Here is a 27,200-nt window from a genome sequence, read left to right as displayed (position 1 = left end):
TTTTGCATTCTGTTGCATATGCCCCAACTCCTTTGTGGCAACATGTATGTCCAGAATAAACATTCCTAGAAAAGTAAAACATGTTTTACTATCCATTGACAGTAAAGTTCAACCCCATCATTAAACAGGTAATTAACGTAGGGTGTTAAACCACATTTGATTTTAATTTATGCGTGTAATTAGCAAAACATGTAAACCACATGGAGCAGTCAGATCTAAATGTGAATTGGGTTTATAGGTCATTTAAACATACATTATGCAAGAGCTAAATCTGTCTATTGCAGGTCTTTCTTTAGGCCTGACATGTTATCTAAATTATTAATTAGACATTAACTTATCCCGACCATAATCAAATCGCGATGGTATTGCTAGCATACGATATTTAGCGGATCGGAATTCCCTTTTTGTTGTTTTTTTTAAAAAAAATATTAAATACAAAAATGGATAACCGATAATCAACACTATGTTTTTATCGTACGTCTTTAGTATACGTATGATTTAGACTAGGCCTAAATTTCCACAGCTAATATATCGGTTCAGGCTGGAGCAATTTTACTTAAATTTTCAGCATATTCTACTAACGTTATCTCTTTTTTTAATTATTATAGAGCGAAATGTCAACTCTTTAAAGAATCTCCCCTTTTCAGAATTCATTAATCGGCCAAGGACTTACCAATTCGTGCGTTTAAGGTGAACGATTGTTTTCGATAGGCATCCAATGCTACGACTATCCCTTTCAACTCCATAAATTCTTCTACCATTATTGCTGTTATAAATTTCATGTCAATATTCATCTTAGGACCTAAATAGCGTACAATAAAGTCAGGGTGAAGGCACTAAAACAATCATAATCTCACAATAGTCGGATACGTAATATACATTATATTACATCACGTTTGTCATCTAAGTCTAATTAAACATCTATCATTGGCATAAAGTAAAATAACAATTATATGTCGTGATGTAGGTATAAATGAATCAGTTACCTGTGATAAGACCGATTAGCAATATTGTAATATTGTTGCCGACTGGCAGGGGTAAATTTAATATATCGCATGTCTGTGCCCAGATACTGTAGCTGCCTTTCTTCATTATATGGTGGTGGGGTTGAAGCCATCACTACAGTTGTAACACTATCTTACAGATAACAGAAGATCAGTATAATTGATAAGACCTTTATTGAGAACATGAAATAGACATAAATCGGGAGGAGCTCTATTCCAAGTCTGACTTGCTGTCAGTAAACGCCTGCTTATATAGCGTCTAACAATTAGGGAAGATGGACAGGAGTGATCACCATATATGGTATTGTTTATTTATCAAATTATGAAGTCTGTAATTACACTGCGTATTTCTTTGGAAGTCATTGTCAGGTCAAGGTATGATGCACTGACCACTAATACATTCTCTTTGAAGTTCTGTCGAATTATACACGGATCACGTGTAAAGAACACATTGAATAAATTAGATGTTTAATAAGATCGTGCCTTAACAAAAATTTATAGACGTCAACTTCAGGTATAGATCACTTTGTAACATTCCTTTCCCACCCACAGGTTATTTATTAAAAATAAATAACGAACACAATTCCCACAGGTGGGACACTGGCTTCATCTGTATTACATAATAGTACACACAATAAAGCTTCATCACAGACGATATAAGAAGAGCACACACGCTATGATACAAAAAAACAGGATATAATGATACTCATGATATAATACTTTATACTATACTTCAGGAACAACATTAGTCCTAGACTTTTTGTAGGACGATAACATTTATGCGGTCTACGCTTCTCGTTATACCATTAAATTCTGGCATTCTTCTGGACTAACTCATGACAAAGTTAATGTCACTTGGTTATTTCTTAGTGCTGGTGTGGAATCATCTGTTCCATGGAGCGTATTTTCGTCCTCGATCTCAGCCGACACCATCTTCTTAATTAACGTTGTTATCTAACATGCATTAAATACAATACAATATCATTACTTTAAAGCTCTAAATTTGTCCATTACAATTTCACGTGTAGCTTGTAAAGAACATATTGAATAAATTAGATGTTTAATAAGATCGTGCCTTAACAAAAGTTTATAGAGAGTTTAAACGTCAACTTAAGGTATAGATCACTTTGTCACACAGTATGAAAGTACTAGTTCTCTAGGGTCGTCGCTGCCTTCCTGTCACATGATCGCTGAATAAAACATCGTATTTTATTGTATATTTATCAAGACATGAAATTTGTCGGAAAATATTAAATTTTCCATGGTTTAATCCAATTTACAGTATACACAAATTTATTTAAGACATCGCAATATCAATGATAAATAATCTCCCGATTGTGATTCAATCGGATTTAAAATAGACCCTTTAACAGTCTAATTCAACGGGTTATTGAAGGTACAACGCGTAATCGTCCGGATGGAACGAACAATGTTTGATTGCACTTTAAGGAACCCTTTACAGTTGGACTTTGAAATTAAAGTATGTCAGGACAGCTGACCGGACCAAATGTCGCTCATAGTACACTGCATTGCGCATGGCTGCCTGTCTTCATTGGTATTCAAGAACGAATGTTAACACCTTTTTTTTATTATGAGCCCCAGGCACCATTTGTTGTACGTGTTTCAGTTCAGTTCTTTATTCCGTGGGCTAACTGCCCATCAGATACAATACAGAACAATATACAGAACATACAAACATTCAAATGTGAAATTATTTACAATTTAAATTTTTTAAATGGTTGTTATTTATGGGAGAGTAGACATTGTATTTGTTTCGTATCATAATGGGACAAAAATTGTGGGTGGGGTGTTCTCTTTAGAGACGTAAGGGTTTTTTTTCTTATCAGTCTGTATTGTGTTTTCTGTTCTGTTTATAAATGTTTGTTTTATTTTATCATTTAAGGATGACTAGAACAATTCTACAGCTTATACTTCCGGTGCTAATTGTGTCATTAGCAACAGCACACACGTGTCACCAGAATGCAGAAACGTGTGAATTTTGGTTGCACATTGAGCACAGACTGACAATGGTAAAGGGTCGTATTGCTGTTTTCCCCGAAAATGGTCAACTCTACAGTTATGATACCGTCAACACTTCCGCCGCTACGCCAGTGGACTTATCAGACGTTATAACCGCTGATGGCTGGGAAGGATACCGTTTAGTTACAGTAGCTAATAATAGTTTACCTGGCCCACCTATAGAAGTCTACGAAGGTCAAACTGTTGTTGTACATGTGAAAAACTCATTAACCAGCGAATCTGTTACTATTCATTGGCACGGACTCCATCAGACGGGTACCCCTTGGATGGACGGCGTAGCTTTTGTTAGCCAATGCCCCATTCACCCCGGTGGGAGCTTCACCTACAGATTCAAAGCTAAACCTAAAGGTACCTTTTGGTATCATTCACATGTGGGCTCACAGCGAACCATGGGTTTATATGGAGCGTTGATCATTCGTGAGAAAAAGCCAATGGTAATGAAAGAATTGATTGCCGTTATTACAGACTGGAACCATTGGGATTCAGCGGAGGTTCATCAACAGATGCTTTACGGAATGTACGATCATCGTGTGAAACTGATTAGCACCGACTCACTGGATGGTGGACATTTCAGTTTGTTTCGATTTCAATCGGGTTTAATTAATGGCAAAGGCAGATTATATGATGGCAATAAACATAACGGGGCTCCTTTACATATATTTAATGTTACTGCTGGAGAACAATACCGATTTCGATGGATTGCAGCAGGTGCTCTCTACCCGTTTCGTATATCCATTGATGAACATAATCTCACCATCATTGCTTCAGATGGTTATGATTTGAAACCAAAAACAGTTGAATCACTAGTGATAAATCCTGGTGAGCGATACGACTTTATCATTACGACAGACAAGCCAGTGGGAAACTATTGGGTTCGCGCCATCACTCTTGAGGTGAACGTCAATCACACAGCGGAGGCCATTCTTAGATATGATACAGCTGCCAACATGGAACCTGATTCAAGCAAAAAGGCGTGCACGCAAGATGATAAATGTGTTGTAGCAAATTGTCCATTTTCTTATTATCCTATAGAAGCCAGTACCGTTTGCATTCGATTTGATGAGTTTAAAGCCCTTCCTGATAACGACCCTGCACCAAAAGGACAACTGGAAGAACGTTTCATAAACTTTGCTTTTCCGGGAAGTAGCTGGTATCCAAGCTCAGCCAATGGCCGATCATTTGTATATCCACCAGTTTCAGCCATGACCCAACCTCAAGAATTAGGGAAGTATCGTTGTGGTGAAGAATGTACGGAGCAAACGAATTGTCATTGTTTCGGCACAATGGATCTGGATCACAACAAGGTTTATCAGATAGTATTTCTTAACATGGGTAACGGAAAGGGTTGGGCTCATCCAATTCACATGCATGGCCACTCGTTCTACGTCGTCAAGATGGAATATGGATCATACAATGAAACAACTGGGAAAATAATAGAGGACAATTTAGATATTGATTGTCGTGGCGGTAAAGACAGGTCTAAAAGTTTCTGTAACAATGCCACGTGGACGAATTCAACGTGGTTTGGTGGTAGTGTCCCCGGTTTAGAACTGACAAATCCGCCACGAAAAGACACAATAATCGTTCCAAGTGGGGGCTACGTTGTTGTAAGAATTAAGGCGGATAATCCTGGGACGTGGTTTGTGCATTGTCATATAGATCTGCACGCAAGTGATGGAATGGCCCTTGTTTTAAACGAGTCTTTCCCACACCATCCAAAAGCACCCAAGGGCTTTCCTAGATGTGGCGATTTCGACTATAATATGTCCAACGAGAACATGAAACCAGATCCCGAGAAGGAGACCATCGAACCTGCAGGTAAATATGTATCATGTTTGACACCAAGCACAACGAATTAAGGAACTGCTATTGGCTTAGATAATAGGAACTACAATGACTCAGTAAGACGCTGGTTCATAACCAGGTTGTCTCGGGTTCACATCCAGTGTTGGCCGGGATAGTTCCTTAGTATTTTTACGATGTGGTGCATGACCGATGCCGGGCAGTGTTTAGTCGTCGCCAGACATTGAAAACAGAGGTCCCGTGTAGACGTTGGCGTGCACGTAGGAGTAGGCCGTAGTATTTTGTCCAGGCAAAATTGTCATCATAGCACAAAGTATGGCGTGCGTACGTCCGTCTTCAAAGCAGAAAAAATGATCTTTATAGATAATAAAAATTGATAAAGCCGCAAAGTCACAGGCAATATAGGCTACCCCCATCTGGAGATATTATAAACATGTACGCGCTGAACCATGGAGCCGTTTCAGAAGGTTCGCCCTTGTGTCGTGTATTACTGTAAAACATGAAATTATTGCGAAAATTGCGAACGAGGCCCTCTCGCAATAATTTCATGTTCGCAATAATTTCGTGAAAATTCGTTAAAATGTCGGCCATATTGAATTATCCCCCCTTCATTACTCTTCACAAGAAAGAGTCCCAATAAGTACCAATATTAACCTGGGGCGTAAAGGAAATAAAAATAAAGATTTTAATACCAGTATCATATATGTTTATAATATTTTATAATGTATATACCATCAATAACAATTATCATCATACATCAAGTTTATTTTATAAGAATGTCCAACAATCCCGCTTTTTTCCAGCCAAGTAAAACTGTGTCTTTTCTTTCTTTAATTTTATCAAAGGCTTGAATAGTCCACTTGGCGTGAAGAGGCTCCATTGTTGATAGCTTTAGGTCTACAGTCTTCGTATTATCCTTGGCAATTTTGTCTGTATACCACTCTGTAAACTGGTCCTTCATTATTGTTTTAAAATCACCGTTAACACTCAAATCTATAGGCTGAAGTTCTCCAGTGCACCCCGCAGGCACAAACACGTGCTCTATTCGGGCATTGGTATTTAATTTTCTTTGATCTGTTGAATACAGACTCAAAGCCATAATCCTCAATAGTTGTTTATTTACTGTTACTAATGATCACCAATCAACCGATGTTTTGAAGAGCCGACTGTCACCTCAAAATTAACAATCTACCACATTTTATAGACAAATTTTCTAAAAAAAAAATTATTTAAATTCGCAATTTCATGTCGCAATAATTTCCCCCCCACTATAGAAATTCGCAATAATTTCATGTCGCAAATATATTTCACCACCCCAACTCGCAATAATTTCATGTCGCAATAATTTCATGTTTTACAGTATTAAAAAATTGTGCCATAATGGCGAGCCGTCTTTGTATTTAGTTTATTATACGTAGTTGATTTTCATTAAAAAATTCGTTATCTTTTTGGTATAACAATAAAATAGTATTGCTAGAAATTGGACTCTATTTCGATTTAATACATGGTTTGTTATTTTGTGTGTTTTATTTTCAGAGAAAATGGTGTCGAAAGAACAGTTCTGGGCTGTAACAGGATGTCTAATTGGTGGCAACGTGCTTCTTGGTTCCATCATTGTCTGTATGATTTGCAACAAAGAAAAGACTAAAAATATGCCGTGGGTCAAGACAGTAAAGTCTTCACTGTTAATTCATAACAGCATTTGATGTTTCAAACTATATATGTATATACACAGACAATGGACGTCTTGTGGAGGTCCATCTTAGGTTTGGTGAAAGGGAAGTATATGCATTCGGACTTCAGAGGCAGCAATCGTCCTTCATTTGTAAATAATCATAATTAAATCCACCTGTCTATAATATCATATCTATGTAATGGACGATAATATTTTAATAAATAACAATAACAGCGACTGTACTCCTCTCTTTCTCTATCAGCGCAGTCGGAACAGAACAATAGGGCGTTATGCAGCACTAGACAGTTCGGCAACCAAATCAAACATAGTGATATGCAATGCTATGTGTCGCTGGTTAGATGTGGAAAGTACTAGCGACCAAAACACATCAAAAACCAACGTGCAACGCATACTCTCCTCTGCTACATATTTTATTATTCATGTGATCGTCTAGTGTTGCCTCTGGTTATGTTTGTAATTTTCTACTGGTTAAGACGTTTCTTTAAATGTAACTCTGACATTCCTTGTTGTGAATTTGCATCCTACTCCGATTATGGTTATACACAGAAATAACAATGCAACAGTTCATTTCATGTTGAACACTGGATATATGGTTACAAGCATATATAGATTAAAGATTAGACGAAATAAGTCAACTACGATGTACTTTTGCTCTAAAAGTAAGAGAACAACTGCCTTGTTTATATACAGCCAGGTTTGGAAGCTGAAAACAGATCTGGGGTTCTTCTTGGAGCCAAGTTACTTTGTGGTTCAAAGGTATTTGGGTTTTGGTGGACCAGAAGCAAATTGGTGTTTGGTTCAGAAGCATATTGGCCTGATGGTTTAGACAAATCTGGGTCTGTTAGTTTTAAAATAACCTGTTCTGCTTGTTTAGAAGTGTCTTGTTCTGGTAGTTTATAAGTACATGGGTTTGTTCGTTCAGAAGTACCTAAATTTGCATGAGCAGAAGTAACAGGGTTTATTGATTCAGTTGTGTGGGGAATTCGTGGTTCACGCATATCTGGGTCTGGTAGTAGAGAAGGATCTGGGTTTGATGGTTTACAGGCATGTGGGTTTGGTGGTTCAGAAGCACCTCGGTTGTTTGGTTCAGAAACACCTCGGTGGTTTTGTTTTAAAAAATCTTGACCTGTCAGTTCAAAATTAAATTGTTCCAGTTGGTTCAGAAGTACCTGGATTTGGCGATTCAGCTGTGTCTGAATTTGGTGGTCCACGTGTATCTGGTAATGGTAGTTGAGAAGGATATGAGTTTGGTGGTTCAGAAGATCATGTGTTTTGCAGTTCAGTTGTACCTGCGTTTGGTGGTTCAGAAGCTCCTGGGTTTCGTGGTTCAGAAGCAGCTTTGTTGTTTGGTTAGATGCAGCGTGATCTGTCAGTTTAAAAGTAACTTGTTCTGGCCGTTGAGATGTACGTGTACCTGAGTTTGCATGGGCAGAAGTAACATGGTATGATGGTTCACGCGTATCTGCGCCTAGTAGCTGAGAAGCATCCGTGTCTGGTGGTTCAGATGGGTCTGTTGGTTCAAATGCATCTGGGTGGTTTAGATGCCTCTGGGTTTCGCAGTTTAGAGGTAGCTGGTTTTGGTGGCTCAGGAGCAGCTTTGTTTAGTAGTTCAGGGTCAGCCCAGAGGCACCTTGGTGGTTTGGCTTAAAAGTATCTTGGTCCACTGGTTCAGATAAATCTTGGTCTGTCGGTTCAACATTAATTTGTGCTTTTTGTTTTCAAGTAAACGAATAGGTTGGTTCAGAAGTGCCATTTCTGTGTGTCGTCCACCTGCTGCTTCAATATTTACAGCTGAGCTCCAGGCCATTCTTCAGGCTTTGGAGCTTATTCAGTCATCACATCTACTACAGCACATCATCTTTACTGATTCTCTGTCCTCGCTTTCTAGCAATTAACAGCTTGAACACCCATTAGTAGCAGATGTTTATTGTCTGCTACTATCTTACGAGTTGATCATCAAGGACACTGTCTTTTGCTGGCTCCACAGTCACGTTGATATAAGGGGGAATGATCAAGCAGATTTTGCTGCCAAAGCTGCTTTAGATCTTCCCCAAGCAACCTTTTTAATACCATATCAAGATTTTAAATCTTCAATAAATCATTTCATTTATGGTAGTTGGCAAAGGTCGTGGGATCTTGCAGGTACTAACAAACTTCATCACATTAATACCATATCAAGATTTTAAATCTTCAATAAATTATTTCATTTATGGTAATTGGCAACGGTCGTGGGATCTTGCAGGTACTAACAAACTTCATCACATTAATCCTCTCTTAGGGGATTGGTCAAACTCCTACATAACCAACAGGAGAGATGAAGTTGTTTTGTGTCGCTCTCGTATAGGTCATACTTTTTTTAAACACATATTTTTATCTTAAAGCGAGAGCCTCAACCAGAATGTCATCACTGTAAAGTTCCTTTGACAGTTAAGCACATTCTGATTTAGTGCAAGTTTCTTAGAGACATCAGAACAAATTATTATCGTTGCCAATCATTAAATCATTTATTTGCCCAAACGGGTCTATATTCGAAACTACTAGATTTTTTAAAAGAGACAAATTTTTATAAACAATTTTAATTGTAAATATATATCATATTGTTTTTCATTTTTAAATACTTGTGTACATGAAGTTGTGATTTTTATTTTTAATTATTTAATACACTGTGATATTTGCTTTTATTTGTGTACATAAATTCCATAAGATATTTAGTTTGTCTCATACTTTTCACCATATGTCTGGCGCAATATAGCCCGGTTGGAGCTGACGTGCCATAAAACCAGGGCATGGTGGTTCAAATGTATCTGGGTCTGTTATTTGAGAAATATCAAAGTGTGGTGGTTCAGAATTACATTATCTAGGTCTTTAGGTCCATAACTATCTGGCTTGCATCGTTTCAATTCTGGACATCTGACCTTTTTGGGCTTCCTAAATCAAATACAAAACAAATTAGAAACATACTTCAATAACAAACTGAATGATTTTCAAATATGTCCAGCTTACGGGTGGAGTGTATGTGTCTCAGCTAGTTCGTTACGCGACAGCTGGTTCCTTTTATTCTGATTTTTTTTAAGTAGATCGAGGCATTTGGCATCTAAGCTTCAACTACAAGGATACTTGCTCACTAAACTTAACGTTTTATGGTCGTCATATTGGACATGTCTCTTTCGGCTATTATTTGTACGGTGATTACACCATTTACTGATTACACTATTCTGTCTATATTGTTTTTAGGACTATCCCCGGTTGTACGTGACAAGGAGTAGGGTCGCCTGTCCAACCTCGTGGGTTTTCTCCTTGTCCTCCCACTGCTAAACAGCCCTACGCGCAAGCGAATTATTGAAATAAAATTAAACCATGTGTTAGTCCCGAAATGACCTAGTTTGTGTCGAGTGGACGTTAAACCCCATTTCTCTCTTTTTAAGGATTTCGATTTTTGTCTAATGGTTTGATTTGTTCGTACTTTTATTTTATTTCATTTTATGAGAAAATTCTAACAGCAAGATTATAATCATTCAAAAATGCTGCCAGGGAAAACTTCGCTTTCCTTAACTGACCTGGATATAAAAATTTGTAATTACAAAAGAAGAACTGTTGAAAGTCAGGTGACCATTTTTAATAAAGTTACCTGCATAACATTTATGAAAAGGTTATCATACTAGACCCACATGAACCTATCATGAATATAAGAGCAAAATGGAAATGGTACACTCGCTGTCTTTGAAATAGTGGGGCCTACCCACATTTTAAAAATATATTTAATATTCATGCCGGATTTGGATTTCTGGATGCAGATTAAAAGACAATATCTGTGTCAGTAATTATCACATATGTGACAGAACTGGTTAAACACATTCACAATATAATTTTAACACAGAGATCATTGCTACAATAGATGCTTTATGAAGATTTCAAGAACGGGGAGTGACGAATGCCATACAAATGACGAGTGATAACAGATAAACGGGCGAATTTTTGCTCACTAATTTATAATAATTCATTCGAAATGGAATGAAATGGGGTTTAACGTCCTACTGTTTTGCTCCGAACTGGGCTAATGAAGACGGGCATACGCCATACAGTGTGCTATGAGGGAAAAATAATTGCTTCGAAGACCAAAAGTTGTTATATAAGACTGTGGGAGGATGTCTGTTTATTTTTATCAAATGTACATAGTTTTTGTCTAAATGTTAGTTTATTTCAATTAAATTTACTAGATCAAGATCGAGTTTAGTTCTAAATGTTAGCTTAGATTGATCAAATGTACAGAGTTTAGTGTTCTAAATGTTAGTTATTTCAATTAAATATTCATAATTGGTTAGTATTGGGTAAAATCAATCAAGGTTGGTTTTTTTAATTGTTATTCTAAGACTTTGTACACCTTCTAAACCCCCACGATGAAATTCAGCTATATCTTTAAAGATACATTATGGGAGATTCGATAACGAGTTGGCAGTTCTCACTATAATAGTTAAAAACTAGATAACGTAAAGGCAATTTGCTGACAATTTCATTCAAATTGATCCACTATGAACCGAAAACTAAGCGAATGAAATTTCTGCCTAGCCTCGGTCATCATTACTAAAGTCAGTACGATAAACAGCATAGTCTCAATTATCTATTTAATCGTTTAATAGAGAAGGAAAGTTATGCAGTAAATCGGCTCACAATCCACTTAAGATCGCGAGCTAGCGAGGCCATCTAGAGTTGATTATGGTCTGGATAAGTTAATTAATGTCTAATTGATAATTTAGATAACATTTCAGGCCTAAAGAAATACTTGTAATAAGCAGATTTTGCTCTTGCATAATGCATGTTTAATATATACTGAACGGAATTAAACCAGTTTTGTACTGGTATTCCTTTTATAAGCCGGAAATCAGAATATTTAGTTTTTCACATATTCCTGAAGCAATGGCCCGAGAAATCCCTCTCTGATACTTGACCTTTTGAGGGAGTGTGTCTATCGGTGTCGTTCAATCAAACCTATCGCAAGTACAGCAATATAACAGCCCTTCGTTTAATCTGTTGTGTTCCCTAAAACTTTGGACAGTGATTTAAGGTATTAAAAACTGTAAGTATTGTTCGTCTCCACACAGTTTAGTGTACATTGCATCCGTGTTGTTAGCCTCGTTTGTGACACAATTAGTTTGTCTGCACTGGTTAATTGAGCATAAAAATATCCGAGTTATGACTTGACGTTATGTGAACATATTCGGTCCAATTTGGAGCTCTGTTTAAAAGCGTAATGATATTGTTACGAAGTTAGCTATTATTGGTCAGTTATAATTTGGAACATAAATTTGCTTCCTTTACAGCAGTGATAAGTGGGATTAGCTCTAATTAAACAAAACACTGCAAAGAGTATGAGTTTTTCCTTTTTCAAGGAAATGAAATACTGCAAACGAACGACGACTTTAAGAATAACAAATTGGTAATTTAAGATTTGAATGAAATATGGAATGTCTCTCTCGGTAACTTAAATATCGATGCATGTTCCGTTATATGAACGTAAAGAATCTTAGTATGCATATTTAATAGCCTTTTAAAATATCTCGCTATGCAAGAGTTGTTAGAAAACCAATTAACCAGTAAGCCATCAAGAAACTATGTACCGTAACAACTGCATATTGTTTAACAAGCTTTTGGTTGCTCCAGAAATCGGACTTGGGCTACAATAATAACAGTACTGTATGGCTATATGGGTATATTTATGTTCCGTTATATTCAAGAATTGAAAAATCTCAAGAAGCCGGTTATATCCAAAGAGAAGTCACACCTCTATCCGGAGATGGTCGGGGTATCAATTTCGAGTTTATTACAACAATGAGTGAAATTCTAATAAATTAATTTGTTTGAAATTATAAATTATCACAATCGTTATTTCACCTGTTTTTAAGTAAATAAAATAAGTTCCTCTCTCCAATTTCTTAGTATTAGGCCCTCTATTTAAGTCTTGGGGCACATAATCAGTCGCTTTGTTCCATATATTAATGAATAAAGCTATTTTATCAAACTAACGGAACGGCTGATCACATAGTACAGCCATCCATCCATGAATTGACTAGGAGGGTGTGGCGTCGTCGAAACGAGCGCTTCCAAGACGTTAACGTCATCAGACATGATCGATTTGGGGGTGGTTCTGTTATGGTGTGGGGAGGCATCACTGTTGCTGGAACAACGGCTTTACATGTTGTTGCAGGGCGTGTTACAGGCCAGTACTACCGGAACAACATCTTGGCAGTCCATGTTGTGCCGTTCGCACGACGTCATGGCCGCCGTTTCATCTTCCAGGATGACAACGCAAGATGTCACAGGGCCAGGATCGTTACAGGTTACCTCCAACAACAGAACATCACCACATTACCTTGGCCAGCACTGAGTCCCGACCTCTCCCCCATCGAGCATGTCTGGGACATGCTTGGACAGAGGTTACGTCAACGTCAACAACGTCCTGCCAATGTCCAAGAACTTGCTGCTGCGTTGCAACAGGAATGGGACAATCTGGACCAAAATGACCTTAGACGTCTCATTAGGAGTATGCCACGTCGGATCAATGCTTGTTTGGCAAACAGAGGAGGATTTACCCGTTACTGACTTGGTTGTGATGCTGTGGTAACTTTGCTGTTTGACCCCGGGTATCATTTTACCCTTATAATGGTCAGTCTGTGCCTTACTTAGTCTAACGATCATTTGGAATAAATCGATGAATGTGAACTTCATTTCATTTTGTCATTTGTTTCTTCGTCAGTTTCATTTGGTGACTTTAATAACACTTAAAAATCAAATATCCCCTACTTTTTTTGAATAGTATATATTTAACTTGCAACTGCATTCTTTCTTATTTTGTGTGTTTTGTAGTTTAGGAGTGACTTACTAACCCAAACTTCTCACTTTAAAATGCTATAAATGATTTTGAATTTATCCTGATATTACATGTATATATGTCTTTGTAGTTTAGGAGGACTTATCGAAGATTAGGTTTGTTTTGCAAACAAAATAAGTTGCCTCATTATATAAATTTGTTTTTTTCTGTAACTATAATTAATATTATATACCCCGATTTTTCAAACTTTTCTCAGAGGAGAACCCCCCATAGCCCCCTCATCGGTTTGAGAAAAGAACCACCCCTGCCCTCCGACACAATAACCTGCGTCCGCCAATGCATGTAGTCAAAATCTTCATCAATTGACAATTGTTTCATAGATTAGATATTAAAAGACAGTTAAAATCATTTTCGGTAAATAATAAATGACGCTACAAAATGTGTTTATTATGTTGCCATGGACACTAATGCTCAGTCAATTCTGGCAGAACATTCCTGCAAGTATTTGAAATTACTTAACCTTTAATTTTAGAGATGAAAACACATTATTTCTTATAGTTTTGTAACGTGGAATGAATATCCATATGTTATAAAATAAATCAAATATTACATCATGCGTAATGAAATGAAACGGAATTTAATGTTTCTACATGCACCAGGGCATGTAGTTAATTAACTCTGCGTCCAATTCTAATTGCCAAATTACAACTTGTTGTTTTTTTTAAAGAATATACCGTCCAATACATTATACATGGACAGTGTCCTTGCTGATAGTAGCAGACGGTGGTTGATCAAGCTGTTTATTATGTACTGCTTGAAGAGAGGACACATAATCAGTAAAGATGGCGCGCATTAAATTAAATGAGCTCCAGGGCTTAAGAATAGTCTGTAGCTCAGCTGTAAAAATACAAGCTGCAGGTGGAAAACAGCACGATATGGTCTTAGATGGCGTTACGGTAGCCGAGGCCACCGATCACCATCTTTACAACCATACGTATAAATAGAAGAATAATCACCCAAATTAGACCGTAGCTCCCTAAAGAGAGATTTGGACACCATAGAACTAGAATCTTTCTTTTTATGTCGAGAAAGATCGAAGTGGTATTCGCAATACTGTCATGGTTGATGTTATTTTCGTTGCATATGGCAGCTCCTGTTTATCAGGGGTTTGTTGGGTCGAGGTGTCTAAAGCGGTGGACACACTAGCCGAATGATTCGGCCGAATCAATCGGCGTCGAAATTTGCCTAGTGTGTCCACTGTCATTCGGCCGAATGATTCGCCCGAATCAAACAGGTTTGATATATTCGGCCGAATTATATTCGCCTGGTGTGTCCGCTTCGCCGAAGCATTCGGCCGAATGTAGAATTCATTAGCCAATCACCACTCATATCGAGAAGTCTCGTGATAGTTTGAAGACATAGACGCCGCCATGTTTAATCATGTGACATGAAAGGTGATGCAATCGACTGGTGAATCGGGCGAAGCATTCGGCTAGTGTGTCCACCCATTCAGCCGAATAAAATTCGGCGCCGATTGATTCGGCTAATGTGTCCACTGCATTAGTGATTTAGACGCTGGCTCGCTAGTTTGGAGGTCTGGTGTTCGATCCCTGCATTGACCGAGAAAGTTCATCCAGATTCCGGCGTGGTCCCCCCTTGTCAGTGACGCAGGAATTCTCCAGTCACTCGAATGGGACATCAAACCGAGGTCCCGTGTACACATTGGCGCTCACGTAAAAGATCCCTTGGCAGTTGGAATTCGGTATAACAGTAGGCCGTAGTGTCACTGTCGGGGGAAAGCAAAATTTACCCCATAGTACACTGTATGCCGTTCTTCATTAACCTAGTTCGGAGAATAACAGTAGGACGTTAAAACCCATTTCATTTCATTTCATCAGTGCGCCCCGACGTATACGAGCAGCTTTTGAGTATATGACCTCCATCTTCGATTGACAAATTAGTGTGGATGTTTCACATGGGTATTCCGAAGTACAACTATTGCTTTGAAATGTTTTCTAATGTCGGCCCAGAGTTCCGCGTGCCAGACGATAAGCATCCGCCTCAACAGATCATTCAATTGGCTAATCCATCACATCAACCAGAACGCGGGTTTATGAACTCTTCCAAGGCTATGTTCCACATAAACATAAAACTATAATTTTATCCTAACTTAAGATAAGACGAGTTTGACGAAACGATTTTAAGCATTTAAAGGAGCTAAATCGCTTATATTTTGGACCTAGAAATTGGCACAAATGGGTCGCAACACATATACTAATGTAATATGAATTCATATAAACTGTTTTACATTCAATCGTGTCCGTTTTACTGTGAATTGTCATCAGTTATGTTCGGCGAAATACGCCAGAAGTCTCAACCGCAAGTCAGTTTCTAGCGTCTGGTTATTCCAGTCAACACCGATATTATTTATTGCGCATGCTCTCCAAAAAAGAACATGATATCACCGTTTGACATGACTTGTTGATTATGTCTAGCCTCATTCTTTGAGCACCTTGTTACAAATGGCGCTGAAACAGATTATGCTACACATTTCGTGTACCAATGGTAAAATGTTTATTTTGTCTTAAATATTGGGTATGAGAAGCCAGGGTAGGATCTGATTTAAATGCTGATTTAAATTGCAAAAAAAATCGTGTTTTCAATATCGAAGATTTTGGATGATATTGAGTTACGGACTTAGCTACTTAAAGATAATATCAACTAAAATAATATTTCAAGTTAAAATTGTATCTCAACTTAAAATACTGGCGTTTTACAAAACTATTTTAGGGACAATTTTAACTAAAATCAATTTAATCTCAGGACAGCCGTCACACTCTCCTAACTTAAACTTGCGACATTGACAAACATTGATTCGGGCTACTTTGTTAGATCTATTGCAACATATAGATATATGTGGAATAATGATAATATTGCCAATGGCGCCGGTCACATAATGTTAACATACCATCATTCCCAAAAACAGTTCTCATTCAATTTCTTTTCATAGCATTGGAAATACAGCAACGCTCAATCCGTTTATTTTATTGCAAGAAAAAACAACACCCAAAACCCCAGTAAACAAAACCCTTTATTACTGTTTTATATATTACCATCTGATTCAAGTATAAATTACACTATTTTGAAATAATTAATAGACAAAAAAAAAAATCCCCCCAAAAGACAATCTGAACTCACTTCATATCGAATGTCATGGAAAGAAGAGCACACATATTTATAAAAAATATATCTTCGTGTACTATGATTTAAAATGGCCAATTTCTTGGTATTAGAAGGCCTATAATTCTAGACATGCCATATGCAAAGTAATTACTCAGTGGTTTTAGGGTTATGATGATTTGTAAAATTATAAATCAATAATCTAAATTAGGTTTATTGACAAATGTTATAGGCCTGTTTGAAATTAAATTATAATATCATAAATATATTATTAATTCTAAATGAAGGCTTACGTCAATAACGCAAAATAAATCTTGTGGAAAAATCATTTTAATTCAGTAAGATCGATAGGCATTATAGAATAAGGAGTGTGCTACTTCGGCATTTCCGGTCTGTAAGGCTGACATTTCAAATCTAGGCATCGGAACATTGGCTATTTGGTTTAATAGTTTCAAAGTTGTTGAATACTTTTAAAAATGGACAATAATTAACAGCCTAGTTTTGTAACAATTACCAATAGTTTTTGTTATCCAAACTCCATAAAACAACGAAATTCAAGCGATTTAGTTTATTAAAGCTTACGAGTACATCAAATGCCAAGGTCACGATAGCAGTATGCAAGTTGAAGGCCAACCCATTGATACATTTCGAAATGAAATGAAATGGGGGTTTAACATCCTACTGTTCTGCTCCTAACCTGGGCATACACCATACAGTGTGCTATGAGGGCAATTTTGCCCGGGCAGCGGCACTATCGCCTATTCTTATATCGTATTCCATCTGCCAAGGTTTACAGCCGAGCTCCATGCCATTCTTCGGGCTTTGGAGTTAATTCAATCATCACATCTACTACAGCACATCATCTTTACTGATTCTCTGTCCTCGCTTCAAGCAATTAACAATAAACAGCTTGAACACCCATTAGTAGCAGATGTTTATCGTCTGCTACTATCTTACGAGTTCAGCAGCAAAGACGTTGTCTTTTGCTGGCTCCCCAGTCACGTTGATATAAGGGGGAATGATCAAGCAGATTTTGCTGCCAAAGCTGCTTTAGATCTTCTCCAATCACCCTTTTTAATACCATATAATGATTTTAAATCATGTATAAATCATTTTATTTATGATCGCTGGCAACGGTCTTGGGATCTTGCAGGCACAAATAAACTTCATCACATTAAGCCTCTCTTAGGAGATTGGCCCAACTCCTATAGAACCAACAGGAGGAATAAAGTTGTTTTGTGTCGCTCTCGCATTGGTCATACCCTTTTAACACACATTTTCATTTTGAAGCGAGAGCCTCGACCGGAATGTGTTCACTGTCATGTTCCTTTGACAGTGAAGCACATTTGGATTGAATGCAATCATCTCAAGAACATAAGATCGAAATATTACCGTTGCCAGTCTTTACGTCATCTGTTCGACCAACCGGGTTTATATTGTAATATACTAGACTTTTTAAAAGAGACATGTTTTTATTATAAATTTTAATTGTATATTTATCATTTCATTTTTGTATTTTAAATATTAATATGCATAAAAGGTTTATTTCATTTTTAATTTTATTTACTGTGATATTGTTTTTATTTATGCATATAATACTTTTTTCTGTTATATTCATTTAACTTGTCTCGCATAAATCACCATATGTTTGGCGCAATATAGCCCGGTGGGTGCTGACGTGCCATAAAACCACATTTCATTTCATTTCATTTCCATCTGCCAAGGGATCTTTTACGTGCACGCCAATAAGTACACGTGACCTCGATTTTTCGTCCCATCACAACGAAGGGGGGTTGGATGGCTGAGTGGTTAGCACGTTCGCACTGAATCATACGGTCTGTCATTGAGTCAACGGGCGGGGTTTCGATTCCCCGGTTGTACCTGGCAAGCCTGAGTAGGGTCGCCTGTCCAACCTCGTGGGTTTTCTCCGGGTCCTTCCACTGCTAAAGACCCCTACGCGCAAGCGAATTATTGAAATTCCGCCATATTGGAACTATTTTAAAGGTCCCGGGTGAAAAATGGCTGCGCCCATGGAGATTTCTGTGGAGAGTGTATTATATCAATAAACGTCAAGTTTGGCATTGGGTTTGGGGAATTACCAGGGAATTATATTAAACCAGCAGCCTTGAGACAATATCTCTGCTCGTTTAGTTATATATACTCGACAAAAAACGCCATTTTGGGACTTTTTTGTAAAAGCGCCGCGTTTTCCTGTTAAAGTAAACCGGTAGCCGCATCGCAAATGTATGGGCGTAGGTACATATCAATTACTATCATACAGCCGAGGTTAGATGTAGGGTACCGGAATCTGCCGAGGTTTGCCGAGTGGCCCTCCAGTCTGCATCACTGACTAGGGGAAACCACGCCGGAAAATCTGGATGAACTTTCTCGGCCAATTTCGAAACGAACAATACGCAATAAACATATTTATTTCATCTCTCTACATTGCCTGACCATATGAAAACATTCCTACAATTTAAGAAACTCCCCCTATTGATAATGTAACCGATTTTAGTTAAAATCCATTTTAGTGGGTTTGGTTTAACATTTTGTGAAACAGGCTCCAGGTCCTCTGTAGTGTAGACAGATTTCAACCACAAAAAACGAAACGAATTAAGATCTGTGATTTAATCAGATTGTTCTTATAGTTTATTTCTCCATCGAGTAAATAAATGTCCCTAAAGGATTATTATTGAGAAAATATGTCCGGTGTTCCAAAAATAACTTGTCTGAACCGGGTCCTGGTACAGCGGTATCAATTATGCAGTATGATGAACATGGAGAGGAGCTTGATTGATCATCCGTAAAAGAGGAGTAATACTCCACTGTGTTTACTTAGAAATCGTTTCATTGTGAGTTGAATCGTCGACAATGATTATCCGTTCTGAAATTATATTTTACATTTTTGTGATTGGTACTTGCACCGCACAATCTCAGTGCAAGAAAACGGATTGGTTTAAACCAAAACCATGTACTGAAAAAACTTTACCCAAAAGTGACGCTTATAAAGTATTTAGTACAGATCACAAATTAAAATGTATGAAGGCTTGTAAGCACACAACGGGTAAATGTTTGTCCGTGTCTTATGATAGAAGAAACAAACTATGCTATCATTTTGATGATATCGGTGATAGTTGTACTGATATGGTGGAGGAACCCGATACACAATATTACCACAAGGTAAGAATTTAATAATAATAAGGTGTTTCTGCTAGTAATTTTGATATCCATCAACACCGAAAAAAATCTAAAAGACAGAAACTCTAAGATCTGCTCTTATTCCCATTTAATGTTTAGAATTTACAGATATTATATAGTAGCCATGAATTACCAGGTGTGTAAACTAGCTGTACAAGACGATATTGCTAAAGAGTGACTAATTTTCATATTCATCACCCTCCGAAAAAGATGTGCAAAACAGCGGCCCTACTCGCAAACAAATTTGATATTTATTTCCACTCACACGAGGAACACAAGACAAACGAAAATAATGCGACGGGAGTTGACGGTGGTCGTCCCTCGAATGGCGATAGTCTTCCATGTGCGCATCGATTGACTAACGTCACAATTCTAATATTTATATTATTATCATCCATCTCCCATTATAAAAAAGGGTCACCAAGTATCATATAAAAATTGCTGTAAATAATTATGTCCGTGCCAGTTGATTGTTTGTAAATATAGCCTACTCAATTGCAACTACAGAATTATACTTATTTATACAGATATTTTGAAATACACAAACACACGTTTTAAAAAAAAACCTTATCATATCAGAATTGTATATAAACCTCTAATTGTCAACAATTAAAATTTTTGTAATGAATCGCATCGTTTAAAATATAATTGTACATATCATTTTCTAGTTGATTCAAACTTGTAACGTTTTGTCTTTGACCTATATTACTTCAATAAACTTATTCTATTATATGGTGGCGATGTCGTCATGCCTGGTTTCTGGTACAGTATCGGAAACAAGACATCATCAACCCGACCCAGTGTAACCGCCCTGTTGGTGCTGCGGCCAATACGATTTATCCACAACCCAGTGTAACCACCCTGTTGGTGCTGCAGCCAATACTTAAAAATGAAAACCCGTTACGATTTATTCACAATGTTAATTTTAATTACAGAATATATCATGTTTAAATGGTGGAATAAAAAATTCATCAAACCAATGTGAATGCCCTGTTGGTGCGTCAGGTCGGCATTGTAACAAATTGTTATCAGGTATGTTTCATAATATAATAAAATTACTGGTTCAACCGTCATATCCTTTAAGGCAAGGGAATATTAAAATGGGTTTGTCTGTCTGTCCGTCACACTTTTTGGGACACAAATGGGCTACAATGTTCAAACTTGCTCGTCGTGCCTTGATGGAGTTTGAAGATGAACATTTTCGCTTAGGGTAAACAGCGATAAGCAATTGTATTGGTTGACAGCGATAAGCAATTGTATTGGTTGATGCTTTGGGACACGATAACTTTAGTTCTAATTAAGTGAGAGTGACATCAATACCTTGACTAAGTTGGATAATGAGCATTTTCTGACCAGGGTAAGCAGAGCGATAAGCAATTTGGGGCGCGACAACTTTGGTTCTACTTGTTGAGTGATAGTGGTGAAACTTCGTATACTATTCAAAAAAAGTAGGGGATATTTGATTTTTAAGTGTTATTAAAGTCACCTAATGAAACTGACGAAGAAACAAATGACAAAATGAAATGAAGTTCACATTCATCGATTTATTCTAAATGATCGTTAGACTAAGTAAGGCACAGACTGACCATTATAAGGGTAAAATGATACCCGGGGTCAAACAGCAAAGTTACCACAGCATCACAACCAAGTCAGTAACGGGTAAATCCTCCTCTGTTTGCCAAACAAGCATTGATCCGACGTGGCATACTCCTAATGAGACGTCTAAGGTCATTTTGGTCCAGATTGTCCCATTCCTGTTGCAACGCAGCAGCAAGTTCTTGGACATTGGCAGGACGTTGTTGACGTAACCTCTGTCCAAGCATGTCCCAGACATGCTCGATGGGGGAGAGGTCGGGACTCAGTGCTGGCCAAGGTAATGTGGTGATGTTCTGTTGTTGGAGGTAACCTGTAACGATCCTGGCCCTGTGACATCTTGCGTTGTCATCCTGGAAGATGAAACGGCGGCCATGACGTCGTGCGAACGGCACAACATGGACTGCCAAGATGTTGTCCCGGTAGTACTGGCCTGTAACACGCCCTGCAACAACATGTAAAGCCGTTCTTCCAGCAACAGTGATGCCTCCCCACACCATAACAGAACCACCCCCAAATCGATCATGTCTGATGACGTTAACGTCTTGGAAGCGCTCGTTTCGACGACGCCACACCCTCCTACGTCTGTCCAAAAAATCAACAGTGAACCTTGACTCATCTGAAAACATCACATTGCTCCAGCGTCGATTATCCCAGTGTTGACGATCCCTACACCAACGACGTCTTGCCTGAATGTGATGATCTCTCAAACAAAGGATCACGCGAGGACGTCGGGCGCGAAGGTGACCCCTATGCAGTCGATTCCGAATCGTCTGGCCACTCACTCTCACACCAGTGTCTGTTTGAAGACGAGCGCAGATCTGATTTGCTGTGATGACACGATTTCTCAAGGCCAAGGTACGGATAAATCGATCCTGGGCTTGAGTTGTCGCCCTTGGTCGACCTGAGCGTGGTCTGTCCTGTACAGATTGTGTATCACGGTATCTGGACCATAGTCTGCTTATGACAGACTGAGAAACATTCATCGTCCGCGCCACAACCGCCTGTGTTGTGCCGATCTGTAGCATGCCAAGGGCACGTAACCTTTCATTTTGGGTAAGCCGACGCATATCAAAATTTGTTTTCTGGTCACTAAAACAATTAAGCTGATGTTTCCACCCTGGAATTCAATGCCACAATGACTGTAACATTCAAAGTCAGAGTCGTGCAAATCTTGGGTTGGACCCCCATGATGATCCCAAGCATCACCTGCATTCCATGCGGTAGCTATTGGTGCGTTTGGGCGTCACATGTAACTGGAAATGTTTCTTCTGTTAGGTTCTATAGTGACTTTTTTCGTAGTCATTTGCATATTTTAGTATTATGCCCCCAAAATCAAATATCCCCTACTTTTTTTGAATAGTATATATAGTTTTATTACATCAATAACTTAAAGTTTGATGAAACTTCCTCTCCTAGGAGATTGGCCCAACTCCTATAGAACCAACAGGAGGGATGAAGTTGTTTTGTGTCGCTCTCGCATTGGTCATACTTTTTTAACTCATATTTTCATTTTGAAGCGAGAGCCTCAACCGGAATGTGTTCACTGTCATGTTCCTTTGACAGTGAAACACATCTTGATTGAGTGCAAACATCTCAAGAACATTAAATCTAAATATTACCGTTGCCAGTCAGTACGTCAGCTATTTGCTCAACCGGAGCTATATGACAAAGTGCTAACATTTTTAAAAGAGACAAACTTTTATAATCAATTTTAATTGTATATATTTAATCATGTATATCGTTTTAAATAATTATATATGTAAAAGATTTGTTATATTTATTTTTAATTAATATATTTTCTGTGATATTTGTTTTTATTTACATATATAAATTCATTTATGTGATATTGTTTTAATTTGTCTCAGATTCACCATATGTTTGGCGCCATAAAACCATATTTCATTCATTCATTCATTGATGAAACTTAGTGTATAGTTGATAATTAGTTTGATTGCTCGATACTTTTGAAAAAAATAAATGTACAATTAATTAATATGTGTCATCTATTTATTTTGGGTTTTCGGCGGGGGACATCAACCTCACTATTGGCTTATTGTTTTATATTTAGGGTTAATTAGTTAACTTCATCTTGTATAATGCCCTGTTTACAGTGCGCGCTTGGGCACCAACATTGGTCTGGTCCTTTGACGAAAGCGTAATGAAACCTTTAAGTGTTCGTGGATTTTTAACGGTTAAGCACGTTAAATATACATTATGGGAGATTAGATAAAGAGCTGGTAGTTCTCACTATAATAGTTACAAGCTAGGTAATGTAAAGGGAATTTGCTAAAAATGTCGGTCAAATTGAAACCACCCTGAACCGGGTATTTAGCGATTGAATTTTGGGCCTAGCCTCGATCATCATTACTAAAGTAGGTACGAAATGAAATGAAATGTTTAATAGCACGTCAGCTCCAACCGCGCTATATTGCGCCAAACATATGGTGATTTATGCGAGACAAGTTAAATAAATATCACAGAAAAAGTATTATATGCATAAATAAAAACAATATCACAGTAACTAAAATTAAAAATGAAATAAACCTTTTATGCATATTAATATTTAAAATACAAAAAGTGATAAATATACAATTAAAATTTATGATAAAAACATGTCTCTTTTAAAAAGTCTAGTATGTTACAATATAAACCCGGTTGGGCAAATAGATGACGTAGAGACTGGCAACGGTAATATTTCGATCTTACGTTCTTGAGATGATTGCACTCAATCAAGATGTGTTTTACTGTCAAAGGAACATGACAGTGAACACATTCTGGTCGAGGCTCTAGCTTCAAAATGAAAATATGAGTTAAAAAAGTATGACCAATGCGAGAGCGGCACAAAACAACATCATCCCTCCTGCTGGTTCTATAGGAGCTTGGCCAATCTGCTAAAAGAGGTTTAATGTGATGAAGTTTATTTGTGCCTGCAAGATCCCAAGACCGTTGCCAGCGGCCATAAATGAAATTATTTATAATAAATTTAAAATCTTTATATGGCGTTAAAAATTCAGATATGGGAAGATCTAAAGCAGACTTGGCAGCCGAGTCTGCTTGATCGTTCCCTTTGATATCCATATGACTGGGGAGCCAGCAAAGGACAATGTCCTTGCTGGTACTCTCGAATGATAGTAGCAGACGATAAATGTCTGCCACTAATGGGTGATCAAGATGTTTGTTGTTTATTGCTTGTAGGGAGGACAAAGAATCAGTAAATATTATATATTTAAATATAGATGATGATTGAATGAACTCCAAGGCCTGTAGAATGGCCTGGAGTTCAGCTGTAAAGATGGAAGAAGCAGGTGGAATGCGGACATAAATTGTCTCAGATGGTGTCACAGTAGCCGAAGCTACCCGATCATCATCTTTCGAACCATCTGTATATATTGTAGCATAATCACCATATTTAGACCTTAGCTCTCGAATGAGAGACTGAAACACCGTCGAGCTAGTATCTCTCTTTTTATGTTGCGAAAGATCGAAATCGATCTTTGGGGGAGATACAGCCCACGGTGGAGTCTCAAAGAGAGGGAAATTCGCGATACTGTCAAGACTGATACCAGCCTCAAACAAAAGGGGTTGAATGCGAATACCGAAAGATGGAATGACGTTTGTCTTAACAAGATACAAATGCTCATGAAGAGGTCTAAATATGGTGTTAAATGAAATATGGTTTGGAAGTGATGCAATTTTCGTAGCATACTGCAGGGCCAGTTTATCACGTCTGTTGTTCAGTGAGGGCTCATGCGCCTCGACGTATAAACTGTCCACTGGAGATGTACGAAATGCTCCTAAACTGATTCTAAGTCCCTGGTTGTGTATGGTGTCGAGAAGTAGGTACGATGAAAAAAACAGCCTCGATTATCCATTTTTTGATATAAGCAGCAGACCGTGTTTTAATCCAGTACATATCGCAGGCTTACGATGCCATCGAGAATGGATTATGATCTGGATAAGTTAATTAATGTCTAATTAATCATTTAGATAACATTTCAGGCCTAAAGAAAAACATGCAATTGACAAATTTAGCGCTTGCATAATGTATTTTTAATATACAAGAATATGTCAACAAATCAGATTGCCGGCACTGCACATTCATCGAATATGGAAGGGAAATCAGGGTTAAGGTCCTACTTGTCTGGGCTAATGAGGACCGGCATACATACGCCATACAGTGTGCTTTGTAGGATATCTTGTATCTTATATCGAATTTTAACTGCCAAGGGTTCTTTTATGTGGACCTCAATGTGTACACGGGAACTCGGTTCTCATGCCCTCCGAACCACTATAGGTTGTCTCCTGTCAGGCCTTCCGCCCTGCACCACTGAAAAGTTGAATGCACCCCGGAAAAAAACCTTGATGAGCATAGGGACTTTCAAGTTAGCGAGCCAAAGTCTTACTCCTCATCGAATCGGAATTTAAGTTCAGATCAGTTAGAAATTATATGTGGACACATTATGTAATGTATCTACAAACGATTATGTCATTGTTTTCACTTTATTTTTTAGGTTGCAAGGAGTTATATAATAGTGGGGTAATAGGTATATACAAAATCCGGGTTCAAGTAACACCCGATGGACCACCGTTACCAGTGTTATGTCACTACAGCCATATCTCTGTCATGATCCACGATATAGATCACCCATTCCGTTTCAACAGAACATGGGAAGAATATGTCAACGGGTTCGATGCGGGGGAACATGCTTTTTGGATAGGACTTGAGACATTGCATCAAATCATCAAATATACCCCTGAACAGGAATTGGTATTCGATATCCTTATTGATCAGTATCAACGCCATAGCTCTTTGTACCTGGATTTCAAAGTTGGTGACCGATCAACAAATTACAGAATGACATATTTCTCTTATATCCATCCAAGTAATTTAGTTCTTGGCGACGTTTTGAATGGTTTAAATGGCTCATCGTTCAGTACTTATGACAGCGATAACGACGGTGATGACAATCGAAACTGTGCTCTCCAATATGCTGGTGGGTGGTGGTTTAATGGTCTCAACAATTGCTCAAAAAGTTCTGTTACATCATTGTTCACCTGCCCTGACCAGAATTGTGATCCAATGGCAATAAAGCAGTTTCCGGATAGCATTTACAACAACTATCAAACTGCTAAGGTCAATTTGTATTTGCAACCTGGATTATAAAATACTTGCCCCATTACCATTATACGCATTCTGTCCGATACATAGATATATATCCTATCTGCTCTAAAATCTTTGGTGCAAGTTAAGTCTCGTTTTGCCGAAGCACCAAAACATAATAAAAGCCTTTTATTAAAAAAAGGGGTACATTTTGTATTTTTGTCTAAATATTATTATTAATATCAGTAAAAATTAATATAAAATCATAATAGAACACCCCCCTGGGGTGTAGGGGGTGATAAGAATATACCCTTCGTATGTCCTGCGTGTCGTAAAAGGCGACTAAAAGGATCCCCATAATGTCGGTGGAGAGTGGAATCCTGGTAATTGAGTGGGGATTTGGTTTGCGAGCCCTTTCACTGCAACACATTACTTTGGCCCATGATTCACCTAGACGGGAAGTCAGCGTGGCCCACTCTGATCAATCGGCTTTGGTCGTTTTTAGCTCTGTAGAGTGTACGTTTTTCCAATTTCATTGCTTTGTTGTTTTCACTCAGCAAGTTTACCTTTGTGTCCTGAGTACATTCTACAGAGCGGCGGCCTGGGTCAATCAGGTTGGATAAGTATTTATACTTTCTGGCTTGAGTATACCCCTCGTCGAGCCCTGAGGCAATGCACTGGTAATCCGTGCTAGTCCTCCCCCTGGTAGGCAGGGAAGTAACCTGGGGGACGACGAGGGGTGGATTTAAAAAAACA

At 38.0% G+C, this 27,200-nt stretch overlaps 1 protein-coding gene and 1 long non-coding RNA gene across 3 annotated transcripts in view; one reads left to right on the top strand and one right to left on the bottom strand.

The window, feature by feature from the left end:
• The first annotated feature begins 2,953 nt into the window (after window positions 1-2,953).
• LOC126815044 (uncharacterized) lies at window positions 2,954-4,931 on the top strand. The gene has a single exon (XM_050540572.2). The coding sequence runs from the start codon at window positions 3,032-3,034 to the stop codon at window positions 4,901-4,903; it is 1,872 nt and encodes a 623-aa protein (XP_050396529.2). The 5' UTR covers window positions 2,954-3,031; the 3' UTR covers window positions 4,904-4,931.
• Window positions 4,932-9,034: 4,103 nt separating this feature from the next.
• LOC126814299 (uncharacterized) overlaps window positions 9,035-27,200 on the bottom strand; it is a 43,495-nt gene continuing 25,329 nt past the window's right edge. For both annotated transcript variants that reach the window (XR_007677523.1, XR_008787638.1), the window contains exon 3: window positions 9,035-9,471. This is a non-coding gene — a long non-coding RNA (uncharacterized LOC126814299). The remainder of the gene's footprint in view (window positions 9,472-27,200) is intronic.

Source organism: Patella vulgata, chromosome 3 (genome assembly GCF_932274485.2).
Source record: "Patella vulgata chromosome 3, xgPatVulg1.2, whole genome shotgun sequence".
Taxonomy (NCBI): Eukaryota; Metazoa; Mollusca; class Gastropoda; family Patellidae; genus Patella; species Patella vulgata.
This window is presented reverse-complemented; position numbering and strand designations above follow the sequence as displayed.